The sequence below is a fragment of the Nyctereutes procyonoides genome, unplaced genomic scaffold (assembly GCF_905146905.1).
Source record: "Nyctereutes procyonoides isolate TBG_1078 unplaced genomic scaffold, NYPRO_anot_genome, whole genome shotgun sequence".
Lineage (NCBI taxonomy): Eukaryota > Metazoa > Chordata > Mammalia > Carnivora > Canidae > Nyctereutes > Nyctereutes procyonoides.
This window is the reverse complement of record NW_026575140.1, coordinates 58,277,601-58,299,068: the sequence shown is the minus strand read 5'-3', so window position 1 is coordinate 58,299,068 and position 21,468 is coordinate 58,277,601. Positions and strand designations below refer to the sequence as shown.

The window sequence follows — 21,468 nt, the reverse complement described above, 5'->3', positions numbered from 1 at the left end:
CAGAGTCCCCTGTTCCTCAACATATGCCCCCACTCTCTACCCCAAATTCCAATATCTGGTTCCCATGACTATTGTTAACTAGATTCTCTTGCCTCTATAATCTGAACATAGGCTCCAATATTCTCCCTAAATGTCCAGTCCCATTTGATCCCCTTATTTCAGGATTCCTTGTGTGTTCCCCCCCAAACTCTGAAGATCACTGCCTGATAGGGGGCTCCAGTCTTCCCTAACGTTCACCCCATCACGGTTGACCTCAGTATTAAGCTCCTCCCACCCCGAGAATGAATTGCTTTCTTCCCATATGCCCATGTTCTCCCGTTAGCCTTAATTTTCTCCATACCCTAAAATTCTTGAAACATCTGAAATCTCCCAGATCTCCTTGAAATCCCTGATTCCACTGGGCTCCAGGACTTGGCCCTTATTTTCTAACCAATATTAAAATTCTTGTACTGTCACACCATCCATGTGTACCTTCAGCATCTTTTCCTCTTACATAGTTTAAATATCCCGTGATAGAGGCTCCTGGGTGGCTCAGATGGTCAGGCATCTGCCTTTGGCTCAAGTCATGATATCAGGGTCCTGGGATTGAGTTTCACACTGGGTTCCCTGCTCAGTGGGGAGTCTGCTTCTCCCCCTCCCTTTGTTCATTCTCTCAAATAAATAAATATCTAAATATCTAAATATACATACAGCCTCTCCACTCAAGTGCTAATGGACATCTTTTCAGCGTTCAACAATAAAAACAAACAGGCCCATTTTGGGGGTCCACTTGCCATGTTGCTCAAAAATCAAATCCTAAAGAGGGTCTTACTGACCTGGCTAGGATCATGTGCCCACCTTTGGCTGGAAGGCAGAAGAGATAACTTAAGATATGATGCAATAGGAAAGAAAGTTTTCCAAAGGAAAGCTGGAGTCGCCACAACCATGGAGGGTGGGCAGGCAAAAATAACTAGGCATCCTACGGGATGTGACTCTTAGCAGATCACAAATGATGGCGGGAAAGACAACTTTTGGGGGAAACTTGTCCCATTATGTATTGAGCTGTCAGGGGTCAGCAGGTATATGGGGGCAGTGAACAGTGGTTTCTGGATACCATGGCATAGTTCGGAAGTCTATGTTGGGGGACACAGTTGGAATCTAGCCGTGTGGAACAGTGGAATCTCTTTTTTTTTAATTTTTTATTATTTATTTATGATAGTCACATAGAGAGAGAGAGAGAGAGGCAGAGACATAGGCAGAGGGAGAAGCAGGCTCCATGCACCGGGAGCCCGACGTGGGATTCGATCCCGGGTCTCCAGAATCGCGCCCCGGGCCAAAGGCAGGCGCTAAACTGCTGCGCCACCCAGGGATCCCAGGAACAGTGGAATCTCAAACTGGAAGAATGAATGGATCCATTTTTTTAAAAGATTTTATTTATTTGAGAGAGAGACAAAGAGCGCACAAGCATGGGGAGGGATGAACAGTGGGGAGGGGCAGAGGGAGAGGAAGAAGCAGCTCTGCACTGAGCAGGGAGCCCGACAAGGGGCTCCATCCCAGGACCCCGAGATCGCGACCCAAGCCGAAGGCAGACGCTCCACTGACTGAGCCAGCCAGGTGCCCCTAGAGCGCATACTCCTTATTTTTACCAACATTGCTGAGATATAATTCACATAACACAGAACTTAATTCATTTACTATATCCACAGAGTTGCGCAGCCATCACCATCATCAATATTGGGATATTTCATTACCCTGAAAAGAAACCCTTCACCCCTTACCCATCTCCTTCCAACCCCAGCCCCGCTCCCATCCCTGGGCTGCCACTAATCCACTTCCTGCCTCTGGATTTGCCCCATCTGCACGTTTCTCATACGTGGAATCATACGGTACGAGTCCATGGCCCTTTGTGACCAGCTCCTTTCACTTACTACATTTCCGAGGTTCACCTATCACAGCATGTAGTAGCTTCAGTTGTACTGCTGAAGTGTCCCATTGCATGGATATACCACATTTCATGTATCCATCCATTAGTTTGGTTCATTTGGGTTTTTTCTGCTTTATGGCTACTATGAATAATGCTGCTGTGAACATTCACATACAATCTTGTGTGCACGGACTGAGTGCAGAAGAACCTCTTACACAGTAGTCCCCTAGAATCCTGTTTGTTTCTAGAAGGTTGGCAGTCACAGGAGTGCTGATGATACTGACTCCATATGGGCCCTCTGTCTCGTTCACATTCACGCCATGACCTGTCTTGGGGCTGTATGTTCCAGGTCCCTTGGAGATTAACACACCTGCACTAGAAATGCCCACCCAGGCCAGGATGGGGGCAGGTGGGTTTCAGCCTCCCTTGAATCCGTTAGCAGTAAGAGTCCTTCCCTTGCCGATGCAGCAACGGTGCCACGAGATCCAGTTCAAGGCTAGCTATCAACGGGGCGGATGCCAGTCCTCTGAGTTGCATGTGAACCTCTGATGTCATACCACGGCCCTTTGCGCATCCCCTCACTCTGTAAACATCTATGGACCGGGGACCGGACTTGGTGGAACATAACTGCTGGGTGGCTGACCTCTCTCATCCTGTGGCAGGAAGTTGCCCTAAACTGTGTTAACTGTGTGGCTGTTTCCTGGTCTCAAAGTGCCTTCTCAGACTGGGGAACACTCTAGTCCCTTCCCCACCTTCTAACTGCATTGATGTTGGCTCTTTACTTTTTGGAAACGCCATGCCCAGCAGTCTGCCTACCTGTGGCCTACACTACAGCAGCAGGATGGGGGCACAGGGAGGGGAATATACAGGCCTGAGTCTGGGGAATCCAAGGTTGGTATTACAAAGTCAAAGGCTCTGACCCCGAGGTGAAGAGAAAACTGGTGAGGCCGATGGCTGGAGGGAATGGCACCCTGAGGCAGCGTGGATAACCAAAAGATTATTATCCAGACTTCTCATTTTTTGTGGGAGGAATTTAATTATTAGAGGATGACAGGGTCAAGTAGATTATTTGTTCCTGTGGAGACACCCCCATGACAAACAGTATCAATATCCACCAGTTACCAAGCACTCACTCAACATGAGATGAACTCCTGAGTTTTGGGGTTTTTTTTTTTTAAGCTGGGTGTGGAGCCTGATGCGGGGCTCAAACTCACGACCCTGAGATCAAGACGTAAGCTGGAATCTGGAGTCGAACGCGTAACCGCCTGAGCCCCCAGGCATCCCTGAACTCCTTGAGCTCTAGACGCTATGGACTTTATCCTCCTGTCCAGATCACGTCCGTATTTTAAGTGCTCTCAGACAAATCGTATTATTATTATTGCATCTGTGAGGCCAACCAGGTGTCAGCTGTTTCCTAGGCAAGCGGCCCACCTCCTCGTGTGTATGAATACTCTAATATCTGGGTTTAATCAGGTCTAGGAGTAAACATGTCACAAACCTAGGCACTTGAAAGAACAGAAATGCATTCCCCCCTGCTCTGGAGGCCAGAAATCCAAAACAAGGGTGTCACACACCCCCACCCCACAAGTGCCTTGCAGGAAAGGTCTTTGCTTCTTCCAGCTGGTGGTGGCTGCTGGCGCCCCCAGGCGCATGACCCCGTCACTCCCACCAGCCTCTAGGATTATACTAGGTCCTCCTCTTCCATCTCAGATCTCCTGCCTTTTTCTAGTGAAAACACTGGTCACTGGGATTTAGGGCCCACCCAGATAATTCACAAGACTCCCCTTATCTCTACATCCTGAACATAATTATTCCTGCAAAAGATTCTTTTCCCAGATAAGGAACAATGACAGGTTCCAGGAATCAGGACATGGATTGGATGTATCTTTGGGGGAATCACCATTTAACGCTCTATACTAGATTTATTTTTTAAGATTTATTTTAGGGAGAGTATGCGTGCACACACATGTGAGCAGGGAGGGGGCAGAGGGAGAGAGAATCTTCAAGTAGACTCTCCATCGGGTGCGGATCCTGACTCAGGGCTCGATCCCACAACCCTGAGATCATGACCTGAGCTGAAACCAAGAGCTCAACACTCAACCGACTGAGCCACCCAGAGGCCCCTCTATACTAGGAAATTTTAAATAAGCTACAAACATGGCGCCTGGCTGGCTCAGTTGGTGGAGTATGCGATATTTTTAAGATTTTCTTTATTTTATTTATTTATTCATGAGAGACACACAGAGAAAGGCAGAGACACAGGCAGAGGGAGAAGCAGGCTCCCTGCAGGGAGCCCAATGCGGGACTAGATCCCAGGACCCCAGGATCACGCCCTGAGCCGAAGGCAGATGCTCAACCACTGAACCACCCCAGGCATCCTGGAATATACAACTCTTGATCTCAGGGTTATGAGTTTAAGCCCCACCTTGGGCGTAGAGATTACTTAAAATAATAACAGCAGTTTGAAAATGAAAGCCTTTACAATATATATATCTCACATACAGGATTGGAAAAAAAGACTCTTTGATAATAAACAGATTCCAGGTGAATACAGGCATCTTAAATCTATGAATATTTAATTCCAAGTATTAACGCCCTGAGCTACTCTTCTACGTAAAGGAGAAACTCAAAATCCTGTTCTTTTGGAAGACATGGAAAGTAAGCAACACTGTAGGAGCAGCTACTGCTATTCTGCTCTTTTTCTGGGTGATATAACACTTCACATGGATTAATTTCAGAAGAAAATATTAGATTCCACTAAATCCAAGCACGAGGCAGCTAAAATTTCCCACTGTGGGCACTAAATATTTGATGCGTAGGAGTATGAATAAGTAAGTTAAAAATATTAGGGACAAAGCAAAACTAAAGTATGGGAGGAAAATGACATAAATACCTAGTGGCCAGTTCAGATATTTTGCTCCCGGCTGTTCTAGGCTTGCCCCTCCACTCCAGCCACACTTGCCTCTTCTATGTCCAGGGTCTTCACCAACCAGGCTCCCACAGAGCAAACAGCTCCACATCTCCAACACCATGATCACAGAAGCATTTATCTTAGGAACGAAAACAACTTCTCTCCTCTTTACTAAGGATCACACAGGTGGTGTTTCTCTATTTGCTTCTTCCCATCGGCTAACTTGCTGTGTCAGGCAATTCGTGGAGAGAGCAGGCCACGGGTGCCAGCACCCATCCAGCCATGCAATAGCTGGTTCCTAACAAAGCCGCCCACTTAACCTTTTTTCTCATTTGATCACATCCAAAGAGTAAGTCAGAAGGATCAAGGTTACAAGGAGCCCCTGATCAAGGAACTGCTTTTACAGATCTCTCTGCAGTCCTGGTGCCCGGTGACATGCTGCTGGACCAGGAACCCCTTCCCACCTGTGAGAGGTCTCTAGGGAACACGGGCTCCAAGGATTAGTTTAGGGTAGTGTAGATGCCCTAGCAGAGTGGGGCCAGACAGAGGGAAGTGCCGAGTACAAGAAAGAGCCAATAAATGAAATCCCGTAAGACATTCAGTTCACCAGAATATCATTCACATCAATCCCTTCCTATTCTACTTTCTGACGGGTTCCTGTCACTACTTAGAAATTACAGTATTTTCATTCTCTTGCCTTCCCGTTCCACAGTGTTCCTAATAGTCTGTAGTTTTCTGGAGTTCTGGACCAGGAACACCAGGCTTTCCCTGAAATCACTAGTCCCGTGATCTCGGCCAGCATTTTCGAGTTCATCAAACAAAACCAGTGTCTGCTTAAGTTGGGCCTGCATAATTTTTTGTTCCTCTAATTCTGCGAGAAGGGCCTGCTTAGCACCTAATTCGGTCTTATACTTCTCCTGTAACTGTTCAATTTCCTCCTGGAGGAGCCGGAACTCTTCCTCACTACAAGGATGCAGCTCCTGGGGTTTGTCTTCCGGAAGCAAAATGTTTGGGGGAATGCGCAGAATCAACTGTAAAAACAGCTGCTCCATTTTGCCAAAAAGGTTATCGAAACGTCCCTTCATGAAGCCGAGGAACTTCTCTGTGCATTTACGAACCTGGACGGGGCTGATCTCACAGCCTGGGAGGTCACCTAGCTTTTTCAGAATGACCTGTTCGACGGCCTGCATCACTTCAAACAGGTAGTCTTGAAATGCAATGTAGATTCTCAGCATGCAGGTTTGCGGTGTGAAGCCAAAGAACTGGGCCTCGTAGGTCATCGGGTCCACAGACATCTTGGCTTATTTTGTTTGGTTAATTCTGACTATGAAAAATCTGCAAACATAAAGAGAGAAAAAAATTCATTTGTATAAGAAATCAGCTGATGAAAGCAACAATTCCTATATTGCAAAGAGCCAGGAAGCCAGCAAACAAAACCCAAGGCACATGTGTTCCCCAATGCCTGACACTCCCTGCAGCCCTGCTCGTCCCATAGGGAACAAACCCCTGGCTCTCTGGCGCTTTCCCTCACCTCTCATCAGACAGGGCTCTGGCCCAGGGCTCAGACTCCTGAACTGCTACAGTCCCAGACGATTTTCATGGCATTTGGACTCAAGCAACGCCCAAGAGACTAGGTTTCTGGAGTTTCAGCGGCCTTTGTCTCCACTCTTCTGGCCACCGTGGCTACTGCTAGTTGCAACCTCTCCCCAGGTGCACCTACTTTTTGACCACAACCTCATATGCTCTTCTTCCACCTTAGCCGTCAGGACTCTCAGCCCCGGGATCCTCTTCCTTATAGTCCCACCCGCTTCACTTCCTTCCCTTCCCACCAGGCTCCCTGATCCCGCACTCCAACCACATCAACACCAACGTCCTGTGCTCCTTATCCTTCCAACCTCACCGCCTGAAAAACCCCCAATGGCAGGCTGAGTAAGTTTCCTGTCAGCTTTACAACCATGACCTGTTTTTTCAAGCGTCATCATCTAGAAAGATGGCACTCTGATCCCTCCCTGACACTGCAGGGCCTTAACCAAGGCACCCTTTTCTGAGCTGTACCAATACGCTTATCCTAGAAATAAGAGATGGTCCATTATTCCTTCAGATAAAGACAATTAGCTAAAAACAAATGGCTATCTCAGTCACCAGGTGAATTTAGGATAATCTTTATGAAAGAACTTAAAGTAAATGGTTCAGTCAAATCTTAGGGGATGACAGAATTTGTATGTATGTGATAGCTAACAACTAGGTGTAACTGCTTGGCTATGAAAATAGGGTCGAATTCCTTCCTGTCCTTTTCATCTCATCCACAGGTGACCTCCGATGCCCTGCCATCTGGACATGCGTACTCAGTAATAAAACTGCTTTCTTTTCCATGTCTTAGAAAAGGATTCTGTGGTTGGCAGGATCTTCATTCCCTCCCACTCCCCTTTGCCTTCCTGCAGGATCAAGCTCAAACTCTGTCAACATGGCTTACAAGTGCCTTCATCATCTGACCTATACCAACCAGTCTCCCTGTTCAAGGACCGCGGGTGTGTGTCACTGAGTTGATACTTCCCATTTCACAGCACTATTTTTGGTTCCTTTCTTATTCTCCCATCTTTTATCTCCCATACAAACCCACTCTGGCATTTTAATAGGTATCTTTTCAATCCAACTTTAATTCATCCCAGATATGTTGTAGACATTCTTAAAGACAGCTTTGTATGTAGCTGTTTATTCTTGTATGTTTGTAATCCCTACACTGCTTCTGACATACTCCCTCAACTTTATCATACACACACATACACACACACACACGCCACGCTCAGCATGCCTTCTTGTGACGGACACCTAGTTTGCTCTTAGCACTTCCTACCAGAAATAACGTCATGAACACCCTCCCATGTCTCCTCAGAGATATACACGCATGTTATTTACAGAGGCAAGTAACTGCTGGGCCGTGCAGCTGATTCATAACGTGATTTTGCAAAATACTGTGAAATGTTCTCTAGAACACTTGGGGGGAGGAGGCAGGTTAGGCTGACACTCCCCCTGGCAGCATATGAAAATTTCTTATGTCTTCACTAATACTGGACATTCAATATTCTAATTTTTGCTAATCTGATAGGTGTAAATTTGTTTTAGGGTGTTGCTTTTTGAAAACCAAAACTGGGGCGCCTGGGTGGCTCCATCCGTTAGGGGTCCAACTCTTCACTTTGGCTCAGTCATGATCTCAGGGTTGTGAGACTGAGCCCCGAGTTAGGCTCCATACCCAGTGGATTTTCTCTCTTCCTCTGTCCCTCCCTGTAAACCCTCTGTGCACTCATGCTCTCTCTTAAAAAAAAAAAAAATTAAGTTATGAGAACTTATTTATAAAAAAATAAAGAAAACCACAGCCATCTAGCCCACACACAGGCTGGACACAGAGGGCTGAAACCACACTCTCCTGTCCCACCTAACATACTGTGGACATCGGCCTGACTTTATCACTCTGGGAGACCAGAGTACTTTCATTGTCCAAAGGGATCAACTCTTCCACGGAAAGCATGGATGATGTGCATGGACCCTGAGATTCAGAAACCCCTGCCTCAACTGTTTCTACCAATCCTGGACTGTGAGTGCAGGACTCCCACCCAGCCCTCATGGAGCCCTATATGGAGAGCTCCACTTCAATCCACACTTGCAATTCTCAACCTCCCCTCTTGCCCTTGTCCCTTGGAGAGCCTGCCAAAGCTCCTGGAGGTGTCCTCCCTCTACTGAGACAAGGAATACATTCAGCACGGATTTACCCATGGGTTGTGCAGGTGATATCTGGGGAGTGGGAAGAACTTTTTCTAAATTTACTTTTTAAGTAAACTCTACACCCAGCATGGGATTCTAACACCCCCCGCCCCCCAGGCAAAGCTATTTCAACATGGATCTCTCTGATTACCGGGAAGGTCCAGCACCTCTCCCTCCAGCCAAGTACCTGCTCTCCCCAGCCCTCTGCTTGCATCCTTCCTAGTCCACCACCCTACCTGATGGTCACTCCCTGTTCCAAAGATCCTCAGTGCGTCCTAATAGCCGAGCGAACGAAGCCTGACACTCTCCACCTTGCCTGCGGGGACGAGCTACCTTCCTTCCGGGTGACGGTTCTTGCTCCCTCAAGGACAGATGCTGTGAGGCGCACCCGCACCTGCACCTCCGAGGGCCGCTGGCAGCCCAGCCGCTCTCGACTCCCCCCAGCGCAACACCCCCCGCCCTCCGAGCAGGACCTCCCCCTCGAAGGGCCTTCCCCTCGCCAGCAGGCCTCCGCCAGCGGCCCCGCACCTGGGCCTACCTTCCCTGCCAGGCCTCCCCACCATCGTTCCTCCGCCAGCGACTCTCCCCCAGGACCCCCACATACCTAGGCCTCCCCGCCAGCGCCCCCTGACCCGGGCCTTCTTCCCCAGGAGGGCCACCCCACTCCCCATACCTAGGATTCCCCATCAGGGCCCCCCTCCAGGGCCTGCCCGCCAGGACAGGTACGCCACCTCCCCCCCCGACGCCGACCCGGTTCTTCTTCGGGACCCCCACCTCAGCCACGCCTCGCGGAGGCCGCTTCCGGCGCGGCGCCAGCTCCCGTCGGGCCCCGCGGCCCCGCGGCCAGCCGGAGCTCGGGGAAGGCGGCGCGCGGCCGCTTCTGTCGCCTCCCCCCTGCCCCGAGAAGGAGATGCGGCTCCACGGCCCTTACCCGAGCGGGCGCGAGGGCGACGACACCAACCGCGCTCCGGCTTTTCCCGCCACCGCCTTTAAACCAGCGCCTGCAGCTGCGGAGAGGCGGGGCCGCTAGCTTCCCGGATGCCGACCGAATCCGGCCCCAGCGAACGAGGGCCCGGGCGGGACGGCGTCGTGCTCCTGATTGGCCGGTCGCGCGCGGCCGCCTCGCTGGGCGACGCCGAAGGGGCCGGGCGGGAAAGCCAGCTGTGGCCGGCGGGGATTGGCCAAGGGCGGGGGACTGACACGCCTCTCCCTGACGTTGTGGGCTGGTGGGTGGGGCGGCCGGGCGGGGCCCCGCGGAGGCGCAACTCATGATTGGTCGGCGCGCTTTGCCGAGGGCTCCGGCGATTGGCGGCTGGCCGTCTGCGCGGCGCTGATTGGGCGACAGCCCGCTCTGGTCCCGCCCCGCCACCGGGGCTGACTGGCGGAAGGGGAAGTGGGGGGGGGCCGGCGGCGGTGGGGAAGATGGCGTACCAGAGCCTCCGGCTGGAGTACCTGCAGATCCCGCCCGTCAGCCGCGCCTACACCACCGCCTGCGTCCTCACCACCGCTGCTGTGGTGAGCAGCTGCAGCGCCAGCTTCTGTCTGTCCGCGCTACAGACCTCGGGAGGCGGGGGTTGGAGCCTCGGAGGAGCTCCCGAGGGGTTGGTCCCAGGAGTGGGTGGAGGCGTCCGGGGCTGGCTCTGGAGGGGTTCCGGGTGGCCTGTCCAGCGAGCCGGCGAGGGACTGTTGCCCCAGGACGGGGTGCAGGGTCAGGGCTGCAGGCGGGTGTCCGAGAGAGAAGGGTGGACCTGGAGCAGGTCGGAGCTGCGGGCGAGGGGCAAGTGGTCCTGGGGGGCAGGGGCGGGGGGCTTAGGGAGGCTGGAAGCTGCCGGGAGGGCAGAGCCTGGGGGGACGCCGTGGGGGAGCCCCCGGTGAGCTGTGTGGCTTGGCCCAGCTGCTCCAGGCGGCGCCTAGGTGATGGGCAGCTGCCCCCGGGGTCCAGGGCAGCCCCACCAGCCCGCCCTGCCCTCAGGTCAACCCCAGCTATCGCCACAGGAGACAGTTTGATTTCTTTGTTAGGTAGCGGGGTGCAGGGAGTGGTCGCGTTTGTACGGGACTCTGTACCGATCCCGTCCTCCCGCCTAAGAGGAAAGCCTCAGAGGGCTTGGCAGGAGTGAGACGGGGACGTGGTGGGACTTGTTTCTTGCTGGACTCGCTTTAAGCAGCTTTTTTTTTTTTTTTCCAGCAGTTGGAATTGATCACCCCTTTCCAATTGTACTTCAATCCTGAGTTAATCTTTAAACACTTCCAAGTAAGTGGTCGTCACAGCCACGGTTCACGTGCCAGTGGTTAAACTTGGTTGGTTTGAGGGTTTTTTTTTTATACTTGTTGATAGCAGATCCTCTGCCTTCTTGTCAAAACAAGAATCCAGTGGGAATATTTGATTGTGAGTCTTGATGTGGGGCTGGGAGGGTGGTAATAAAGCCGTGGTTCTCCATCCTGATTGGGTTTCAGAGTCACCTAGGGACTGTTTAAGACATTCTCAGGTTCCTCATCATGTACCCAAATTGCAATCACCAAAGGTGATTTTTATTTGTAAAGTGCATGGTTTTGATTTGATGTGTCCAGTTCCTATATTTAGAAATTACTGCTTCAGGAATGCCTGGGAGGCTCAGGCACTTGAGCGTCTGCCTTCAGCTCAGGTCATGATCCCAGGGTTCTAGGATCAAGCCCCACATCAGGCTCTACACTCAGTGGGGAGTCTGGTTCTCCCTCTCCCTCTGCTGCTCCCTCTGCTTGTGCTCTGTCTCTCAAATAAATAAATAAAATCTTAAAAAAAAAAGAAACAGTAAATTACAGATTCAGAGTTAATATTGCAGTTTGAGAGGAGACTGACCAGCCCAGGAAGAGTCTGAGGGTCCCTGTGTTGCCCACTCACCACCTCAGTGTTATCTCCATGGCCCACCACAGAAACTCAACTCAGTGCTTTTATTTTTTTTTAAGATGTATTTATTGATTTTATGATAGATTGAGAGAGAGAGAGAGAGAGAGAGAGAGAGGCAGAGACACAGGAGGAGGGAGAAGCAGGCTCCATGCCGGGAGCCGGATACGGGTCTTGATCCCAGGACTCCAGGATCACGCCCTCGGCCAAAGGCAGGCGCCAAACCACTGAGCCACCCAGGGATCCCCTGTTAGTGCTTTTAAATTGATCCACCTTCCAGGGATCAGATGATAATAACAAAAGACCCGAAGACTGACTTCAACAATATGCCAGTTTGTGAGAACCCAGTAGGAGACCGTCCTCTCCTGTAGTTAGAACGCTAAAGGAGAGATGTCTTATGATCAGGTGGCCTGTAGCTGGCGTGGGACAAGGACCCAAGAGTCCGTCCTTTTCCTCTACACTTCCCTCTGCCTCAAGTGTGTGTCATTCACTTCACACCCTCTGAGCTCCAACTTTTGTGTAGCTTCACAGAGTCCCCCTCCTTGTGTCCCTCAGGGTATCTGCAAACACTGCTTTAGAGCATCTCTCGCTGTGTGCTTGCACTCATTTATACACTTGTCTCCGTGCTAAGCTGGTAACTCTAATCCTGGCCTCAGTTAGTGCATAGAACTGAATTATTTCAATCTTGTTCCCAATTCTGAAGAATTGAGTGATGCACAGAGAAGTCCTGCAGACTCTCGTCACTGCCTTTGTCCTTCACTACTCACCTGGCCTTGGCTAGGCGCTGTGGCTCTTCCAGGCCTTGCTTCCTGTTAACTTACTTGGCTCCGTTTTGCCTGAGGTTAAACTCAGTGACACCAAGCATTTGCATTTGGAGCTGGGAGTTCCAGGTCTGGGTTCAGAGGCTCCCAGTACAAGTTCCCCAGGGCAAGCCATTTGCAAGCTCTCCAAGTGTCTTGGGTTCTTCCTGTGGGACATGAGGATGGAAGTACCAGCCTGGGTCTCACAGGGTTATTAAGGTCACACCAGAGCATAGACCATGGTGAAACATTGTAAAATGTGGAGCTCTGTCCCCTTGTGAGTAGTTGTTTTTATCGTGGGTGTGGATGTGTTGGGTAGGGAAACCTATACCAGGGTTTCCAACGTGACAAAAGGAGTCCTTGTATCTGCCAGTTAGACTAATTATTAGAGCATTAGATCTTTACTTGCAGGGAGTCGGCTCTTTATTTAGACTAGAACTTGGGTTTTTTGTTTTTTTAAAGACAACGACAGTTTCAAAGTGTCTGTCCCATTATCCTTATTAGAAATTTTAGGAGCTGAGTGCTATCTTTCAGACTTCCAACTAGAAGTAGCACAAAAATCCAGGGTCAGATCGAGTGTGCCCTGCTTTTTGGTTCAGATTATACGATCACTTATTCATGGCCTTACGACCATTGCGACCCTAGGATATGTCCTCTGTCTTCCTGTGGCAATGTATCCTGGTGTATTTTACCTAATCTGTCTTTCTCTTGATTTTTTGTCTTTTAACAGATATGGAGGCTAATCACCAATTTCTTATTTTTTGGTCCAGTTGGATTCAATTTTTTATTTAACATGATTTTTCTGTATCCTTTATTAAGTGGGGGTTAGCATCAAAACTTGAGGTTTACGTAGGGAATACAATATAAGGTAAAGCTATTGATGCTGCTGTGTTTGTTACTCTCTTAACTGTGACTTCTGGGTACAGGCTCTGTGGGACACAGAGGAGTTGGTCAGAAAGTAGTATTTTAAAGGCATTCTGTTGGTCCCTGCTTGTTCTAATGGGAGCTATCCAACCACAGAGTGATTACCCTTCTGCCCATAAATCACTTACAAATCAGATCAAGGGAGAGGAAAAGTGGGTTAGTTGAGGCCTATTTACAAAATAACATCAGCAGGTGCCTGAATATGGTGATAAGCCCCAGAGCCGGGGTACAGGCATGAGGAGGGGGTTCACGAGGAACGGAGAACACGAGATATCCTTAGATCTTGGTTGCCAGTTCTGCTGGCTGGAAAGATGGTGCCCGACAGGCCACGTGCCAGTTGTTGAAAGAGGGAATGAGATATGCTCTGGTCAGGGGATGATTGGGGCCTCCAAACAGGACATTTGTCCTCCACCTGACCCTCTGGAGTGATAGAGGAGTTACGGCTCAGATTGTCTGCAGGAGACGGGGGGGGGGGGGCTTTGTTGGGGTTGCAGGATTCCTGCCCTAGGATGGAGTCCCATGGGTTCCATGTGATACGTCATCCTGGTAAGTTTCTCAGAGTGAAGTATTTTCATCATACTACATCCTTGTTGGCCAAGGTACAGAAGTGCCAAATCTGCCTGGCCTGTGAAAGTTGATTGTCGTCACACGAGGCTTCTTGCCGGGCGTGCCTTCCAAGTCAGGTTGTGAAAAAGCATGGGTGGTACAGGTCACGTGGGGCTGAGCGTGGGAAAGACGACCCGTGTTTGGAAAGGTTTCCTGAGTAGCTGCAAGCTTGTGTGTGCAGCGTCAGGCTCCTTCCCCAGCCAGGAGTGCTTTGTGCCATGGGCAGAGCCAGTCGGAGCTAGTCTTTGCCTTGCCCAAGGTGCCTGGTGGAAGGGAAGTAACCACACTCCCTGTGAACATGCCGAGGACATGAAGGCTTGGCCTGGTCCAGCTGACACAGAGTCCAGGTGCAGCTCAGCAACACGTTAACTTTACTGTCTTCCTGATTGTGTGCTTAATGTTTTCTTAACTCGGCACTTAAGGTACCGCTACTGTCGAATGCTAGAAGAAGGCTCTTTCCGAGGTCGAACAGCAGACTTTGTATTTATGTTCCTTTTTGGTGGATTCTTAATGACTGTATCCTTCAACAAGTAGAGTGAATACAGGAAAACTTGCCAAATGCCCTGTGTCCTCCTACAGCTCTCCACCTGCCTTCCACGGCCCACTAGATAAGCTGAGCAGATACAGGTGGATTCCACACCATAGCTGCAGGCACTATGGCTCTTTTACTTTCTGGGATGGTGTTCTGAGCCTCAAGCTGGGCCTTGCTGGGCCAGGAGCCTCTGTACCGAGAGCAAGTCAGAAGCAGTGTTAGCCCACGGGGTCACCGTTTTACTACTTTAGGTTTATGACTGTCGATGTGCGTACGTTCTTTTTTTATTTTTTTATTTTTTTTAAGATTTTTAATTTATTTATAGAGACACAGAGAGAAGGGTGGGGGGGCAGAGACACAGGCAGAGGGAGAAGCAACTCCATGCAGAGAGCCTGACATGGGACTCGATTTTGGGTCTCCAGGATCATGCCCTGGGCTGCAGGTGGCGCTAAACCGCTGCGCCACAGGGGCTGCCCATGCCCACCTTTCTTTTTTTTAGAGAGAGAGTTTGTCATGGGGGGAGGAGAGAGAATCTCAAGCAGGCTGCATGCCCAACACAGAGCCCAACGTGGGGCTCTATCCCACAACCCTGAGATCATGGCCTGAGTCAAAACTGAGTCGGACGCTTAACACACAGTGCCACCCAGGCATGCCCCTCCCAATGTGTGCTTTTGAACTAAGTTGGCAAGACATTTATTCAGTCACTATCAAAACTGATAAATTATTATTTTTAACTATTGCCATGGGTGTAACAGCCTTGAACACAGTCCGTTCTGGGACGGTTTCTCCAGCTATCTTCACTCACCTCTTAAAGGTGCTAATGGTGAGTGAAACTTAACATAATTATTGACTGAGGAATTCCAGTATTTCCCAAATAGTCAAGAACTTCGTGGAAATGGTATTAACTGGAAGCAGCTATGGTCCAGATGTGCTGGCCCACACAGATTTTTGCCTGGTTGCTCTGGGTAATTATTTTCAGGCTTTTTCCCCCCCTCTCAGGTTAACTAGCTCGGGACTGCCCTACCTCAGACCTATGTTAGAGCCCAGCCCCCCCCCCCCCCATCTTGCTCCGCCTTCCCTCTCACACTACTGACGTTGATACTTTCCTTAATGCCATCTGCTAGCTTTTTGGTTTGTTTGTGAGCTTAGTTTTCCTGGGACAGGCCTTTACAATAATGCTCGTCTACGTATGGAGCCGAAGGAACCCGTATGTCCGGATGAACTTTTTTGGCCTTCTCAATTTCCAGGCGCCCTTTCTGCCCTGGGTGCTCATGGGCTTTTCCTTGTTGCTGGGGAACTCCATCATCGTCGACCTCTTGGGTAAGAACCTCATCGTGACTTTTTCTATTTGTTTTTATGTGTGAACTAGTCACCACCGTTTTTTCATGTCTGGCGCTCACATACAGCTGTTCTGGGATTGTTTGATGGTTGCATGCTCAAAGATTACAATACCAGTTTTTAAATTGTTTTTTAATAACCATAGTGACATTTCTTCCTAAATACACAGAATTTATGTTGGTAGATCCACTAGTAATCAAAATTTTCATCCTGCCCCTCATTCTTTATTTTTGGGCAACTCTAGGCATCGCAGTTGGACACATATATTTTTTCTTGGAAGATGTATTTCCCAATCAGCCTGGTGGAATAAGAATCCTGAAAACACCATCTATTTTGTGAGTATTGGACGCCAGGCTGCATTTTCCTTGCAGATAGCATGGGACAGGGTCTGTGTCTGCGTCTCCGTGGGGCTGCCGTAGCTCCTGGCACATGTGGTTCAGCTCTGTCAGTATTTGCAGATTGAACCATGGGCTGCAGTTGAGGAGCATTTGGGTTGGGTCAGAGCAGATGGTGCCAGGTTTGTGCAGGAGTGAGCTTGGGGTGTCCTGGGGATGACGTGGCATGCTGCCCGATGACCACCAGCCCCTCCTGCCCCAGGGAGGAGTCTGCTGGTTTCCACGTGAGCCACTGCCCAAGCTTACAGCACAACTGACACCAAGGAAGTTTCCAGTGGTGGGATTTCTGGTCTTCCAGGGAGTAGGAGAAGCAGGGCTCAGCAGTGAGGCGGACTAGAACCAGGTGTAGGGTACCCACTGACCAGCTGTGTGACTTTGAGAAAGTCTCTCTTCATCTCGCACTGCGCATTCCTGAAGTGGAGCTTTGACTTCTTTCTACCCCAGGACACTGTGTCCTTGAGACAGGGTCCATGGGAGGAGTCAAGCATGAGTTTTTATTATACAGGGTTGGGTGTGGAAGAGTCCAGCAAAACAAAGACCACTGAGCAGGAACACTGCCTCTCATTGTTGACCTTTTGATGCATATTCTTTTGTCTTACTGTATGTGTGCTTTTAAAAAAATGTTCTTTTGTAACCATCTTTTCAATATGTCATAATCATTTTTCCATCCTAGAAGTAGGATTGCTGTTTTGGTTATTGACAAATCTCCATCAGAATGGATGCTCAGGTTTATGGTTCGACTGGCCACATAGTTTCTGCTGTTTCCCCGCAGCCTTGTCAGACATGGGAGGGATTATTTACTTTTTCCTGGGTTGACAGCTGTGAGGTGCTGTCTGGTTTTTATGATTTTTTTTAAAATAGTTTCAGACTTACAGAAAATTACAAACCATTCAAAGGACTGTTTCCTCATAAGTGTTTGAAAGTAAGTTGTCGATCTAATTTCACCACCACCACCCCCATTGTGTATTTTCCCTGAAGAAGGACATTCCCCTACGTAGTCAAAATCAGGAAAAACGTGACTCCTCAGACCGAAGCCTCTCCTGGCACTTGTCCCAGTCGGCATCTCACGGGACAAGAGTCCAGCTCAGACTCGGGTGTCGCATTTCTTTGTCACGCCTCTTTGGGCCCTGCCAGTTTGGAGCAGCTTCTAAGTCTTTCCTGGACTCTGACAGCGTGTTTGACGGTTGTCATCCCCTCCCATAGAAGGGCCCGAAGATCTGGGTTTGTCTAGTGCTCCCTCACATTTAGATTCTGGTCTCACGTGTTCGACAGGAGCATCAGAGAGGTGACCCGTGTCCTCCCTGCAGTGCTGACGGGTCTGTGGGTCTGCGTGTGCTGGATCTGTCAGACTGGCTGTCATGGCTCTGACGACTGGATTAAGGTCCATCATAAAGCTCCTTTTGTTCCTTTTATGATTGCTCTGTGGGAAGGCACCTTGAGATGGTCAGTAGCCTTTCTTGATCACATTCCCGTCCTTTATGTCTACATGAGCTACAGTCCCTTGTCATCGTTGCTTTGATGCTCCTGCCCCAGGTTTGGCCAATGAGAACCCCTTCAAACTGGCTTCTAATTACTTTTCAACGTGTCCCCATCATTCTTGTCTCTTTAAGTAATTGATTATTTTCTGGCCAGACAGGATCTCCCAGGCTCCTCCTCTCCCTGACACACTGTTTCTGCAAGGAACTCTGGTTCCTTCCTAGTGGGGAGTGGTGCCTGGAAGTCAAGATGCGGGTACTGGGTGTGCTCATTGCTTGCGGAGTTACCGGTACCGTGAACAGAGCGAGGGAAGTCTGTGTGCCTGTGGGTGTGTTTACATCTGCATTTGCATATCTGTGTTTTTTAAAAACATGAGGTTCCTGACATCCCCAGCTCTAGGATGAGTCCATATGAATCTAGGTGTTTTTTTCTTTCTGTATTTTTTTCTCCAGTGTTTTATTATGAAAATGTCCAAACTCACAGAAAGTGGAAAAAATTATACAGTGATATCATTTACCCACCACAGATTCTGTGGTTATATTTTACTATTCTTGCCTTTTATACATCTCTCCATGCCTCTGTCCATCTTTCCATTCCAGTATCCTTAATTCTTTAAGTACTTGAGTGTGTATGTCACTGACTAGACTTTTTTATTTCCATACAAGAGAGGACACCTCTCAAGTGTGTCAACTAACGGGTTTTCATAAATGCACAAGCCTGTGTGACCCAAACTCCTATCAGGATGAAGTGTTGCATTACCCAGAAGGTTCTCTCCGTCAGTCTGTCAGTCCTTGCCCCATCCCCCAAGAAACAATCACCAGGCTGATCTTGTAGCTCTGCTAGCTTCACTTGTGGAGTCCTCCAGGATGTGTGGCTAAACCCCTAGGTGTAAGGCCTCTTCCATTCACTGTCAGGGGATCGAGATTCATCCACATCGTGGCTCACAGCAGGGATCTGTTCCCCTTTCTACAGAGTAGTGTTTCACCAGGTGAATACTCCACCTCCTTTTCTACAGTTCCTTAATTCTCACTGGCAGGGAGGAACCTGATCTCCGTTGTCATTACTATCTTCACCTATTTAGTGAACCCCGAACATAGCCCGTTTTATTACTGCGCCCCCATCCCCCATGCGGATGCCTTCTGGTCCTGCTCTGCCTCACACCCACCAGGGTTGGCTGCCCTCTGATGGGGAGTGCCTGCTTGAGCCTACTCAGGCTTTGACACGCGGCACCAGGCCCCTCCACATGTGTGCGCCCTACACTGGGATGCCCCCCCCCCAGCCCCGTCCTGCCCTGGGGCCACCATGGCTCACTTCCTTGCACCCGCACCCACTTTATTTTGTCCTGTTTGAGTTTGGAAAGTAGAAGCAATCTAGGTTTTGAACATGCTTTCTTTTAATTATTATTAAAGCGAACGTTTTCATGTTGTATTGGCCTTTTGGATTTCCTTTTTGAATTGCCTTTTCAGCCCTATATTTTTCTACTGGGGTGTGTTTGCTTTCATTGTTTTGTGAGAATTAAAGGAGCTCATGTTGAAGTATAGGTGCTTTTTCAGACCCCATGATAAAGTAGAAGTTTTCAGCTAATTTTGTCAGCTTCGGGCAAGTGTAATTAGAAATACGAATGCCCAGAGTGGATGCTGTTTTAATGGTCAATTCTCTCTTTTTTTTTTTAAGATTTTATTTATTTATTCATGAGAGACACAGAGAGGCAGAGACACAGGCAGAGGAAGAAGCGGGCTCCCAGCAGGGAGCCTGATGCGGGACTCGATCCCAGGACCCTAGGGTTACGACCTGAGCCGAAGGCAGATACTCAACTGCTAAGTCACCCAGGTGTCTCTAATAATCAGTTCTCTAAGGAGAACTTGAATGGCCCTATAAGGGGATTTTTTTTTTTTTTTAATTCATGAGAGGCACACAGAGAGAGGCAGAGACACAGGGAGAGGGAGAAGCAGGCTCCATGTAGGGAGCCCGATGTGGGAATCGATCCCAGGTCCTATAAGGGGATTTTAAAAGTCTTTTGGACACTATCTTTTTCTATGACCTGTGTAATTTTTCTTGGAATGACTTGTGAACTTTTTAAAATTTCATTTGTGATAAAATATACATAACGTGCGCAACCCGGGTGGCTCAGTGGTTTAGCACCGCCTTCAGCCCAGGGCCTGATCCTGGAGACCCAGGATCGAGTCCCACGTCAGGCTCCCTACATGGAGCCTGCTTCTCCCTCTGCCTGTGTCTCTGCCTCTCTCTCTCTGTGTCTCTCATGAATAAATAAATAAAATTTTTAAAAAAAGAAATACATAATGTAAACGAGCAGTTCCGTGGCAGTAAGTACTCTCACTGTGTGCTTGTGCCACCGCCATCCATCTTTATAATGCTTGATGCAGCAGAAGTGAAACTGTGCTGAGTAACACCCCATCCCCAGCCCTTGGCAGGGGCAGCGCTTCTCTCTCTCTCTCTCTCTCTCTCTCTCTCTCTCTCTCTCTGTCTGTCTCGGTTCCTCATACACGAGGAATCACATTCTATTTGTCCTCCTGGGTCTGGCTTGTTTCATCAACACAGTGTCCTCAGGGCTCATCCACGTCTGAGCAGGTGTCAGAACTTCCTTCCTTTGTGAGGCTGACTACTATCCTATTGTGTGGATGGACCATCTTGGTGATCCGTCTGTCAGTGGGTACTGGGTGGTACCTTGGTTGTGGGGATTTGTGATATTTAGTGTGAATCAGGTTACAGAACAAATGTGTTATCTAACTTTCATAAAATTACATATATAAAAGTTCTGGAAGAATGATGACAGCATCAACAGGGATTATTCCTGAAGATTTAGGATGTTTGTATGTATTTTCTGTTTTCTCTGCAACTAATATGTGTTGCTTTCATAATAAAAAGAAAAAAAAGAGATAAGAGTTAATATAAACATGAAATTTTTTTTTAACATGAAATTACTATGACTTATCTGCACAGCGTGATGACTGTTTCCTTGGTGGGCAGCTATAGTGTCTGTCGTCAGAGGCCTGAGGGAAGTCTCTGGCCTTGCAGGACAGGACCCGGGGTGATTCTGGGCCTAAGTGATCTCTGTTCCCTGTCTTTTAGGAAGGCTATTTTTGATACACCAGACGAGGATCCAAATTACAATCCACTACCTGAAGAGCGGCCAGGAGGCTTTGCCTGGGGTGAGGGCCAGCGCCTCGGTGGTTAAAGCAACAGTGCCAATAATGAGACCCAGCTGGGAAGGACTCAGTGACATGCCCTTTGGGATTCTTTTATCCTTTGTGTTGCAAAAGTGCGGACACTTTTGACGGCTTGGCAAGTTTTAACTCCAGAAGCACTTTATGGAATGGTACACTAATGGATCCAGAAGACACTTGGAGCAGCCGGCCAGTGGCTCCTCACTACCCTGGCAGTGAAGGTATAATCTCTCCGAGCCAAACCACTGGAGAAACAAGTACCCTGCTGCCTCTGGCGAACAAGTACAGGAGTGCTTGAGTTCTGGGGTGTAAGGCAGAGCTTTCTCTTCCTCTTCTTCTTTGATAGACGAGGCCATGGTGTAAATGGAAGTTTCAGAGAGGACAAAATAAAACTGAATTCCATCTCTCTCTTCTCACTGAATCAAAGCTTTTGTGTGTGATCTTTTAAATGACGACAGTGTGTTCTAGTTAGCTGCCGTGTAGGCCTGGGCCAGCCTGCTCTTCCCGAGGCCGCCTCAGCTTTCGACGGGATCGTGTTTCAAGACTGGAAGTATGTGGCTGCTGCGCCATGGCTGTGCACACGTCTTACCCATGCAGCAAGCCAGCTCCAGTAGGAGGAAGATCAGTTGGTGCTGTCCAGATACTTTGTTCTCCGTCTGGGTTTGGCAAAACTCCAGTTGTTGGATGACTGGGAAACGGGGGTATAGGGTGATGCTTGCGGCAGCAGGAGTTGCAGCTACCGGAGGGCTGGTTCCGGG

The 21,468-nt window shown here is 49.2% G+C and overlaps 2 protein-coding genes across 5 annotated transcripts; one reads left to right on the top strand and one right to left on the bottom strand.

The window, feature by feature from the left end:
- Positions 1 to 4,462: 4,462 nt before the first annotated feature.
- On the bottom strand, positions 4,463 to 9,747 carry MIS12 (MIS12 kinetochore complex component). Of its 2 annotated transcripts, none has more exons than XM_055307086.1 (2): positions 9,505 to 9,747; positions 4,463 to 6,149 (listed from the first exon to the last, which is right to left on the bottom strand). In XM_055307086.1, exon 2 carries the CDS (start codon positions 6,107 to 6,109, stop codon positions 5,489 to 5,491), a length of 621 nt encoding a protein of 206 aa, XP_055163061.1. In that variant the 5' UTR covers positions 6,110 to 6,149; positions 9,505 to 9,747; the 3' UTR covers positions 4,463 to 5,488. The 2 variants fall into 2 exon arrangements, with proteins under 2 accessions (XP_055163061.1, XP_055163062.1); XM_055307087.1 differs by lacking the exon at positions 9,505 to 9,747 and adding an exon at positions 9,348 to 9,389.
- A 239-nt stretch (positions 9,748 to 9,986) lies between these two features.
- DERL2 (derlin 2) lies at positions 9,987 to 21,131 on the top strand. 3 transcript variants are annotated; one of them, XM_055306569.1, is made up of 7 exons: positions 9,987 to 10,088; positions 10,762 to 10,824; positions 12,985 to 13,058; positions 14,207 to 14,300; positions 15,441 to 15,636; positions 15,899 to 15,989; positions 20,616 to 21,131. In XM_055306569.1, the coding sequence occupies exons 1-7, from the start codon at positions 9,996 to 9,998 to the stop codon at positions 20,719 to 20,721; spliced, it is 717 nt and encodes a 238-aa protein (XP_055162544.1). In that variant the 5' UTR covers positions 9,987 to 9,995; the 3' UTR covers positions 20,722 to 21,131. The 3 variants fall into 3 exon arrangements, with proteins under 3 accessions (XP_055162544.1, XP_055162543.1, XP_055162545.1); XM_055306568.1 differs by having other exon boundaries at positions 10,759 to 10,824; XM_055306570.1 differs by lacking the exons at positions 12,985 to 13,058; positions 14,207 to 14,300; positions 15,441 to 15,636; positions 20,616 to 21,131 and having other exon boundaries at positions 10,759 to 10,824; positions 15,899 to 15,964.
- Positions 21,132 to 21,468: the final 337 nt, after the last annotated feature.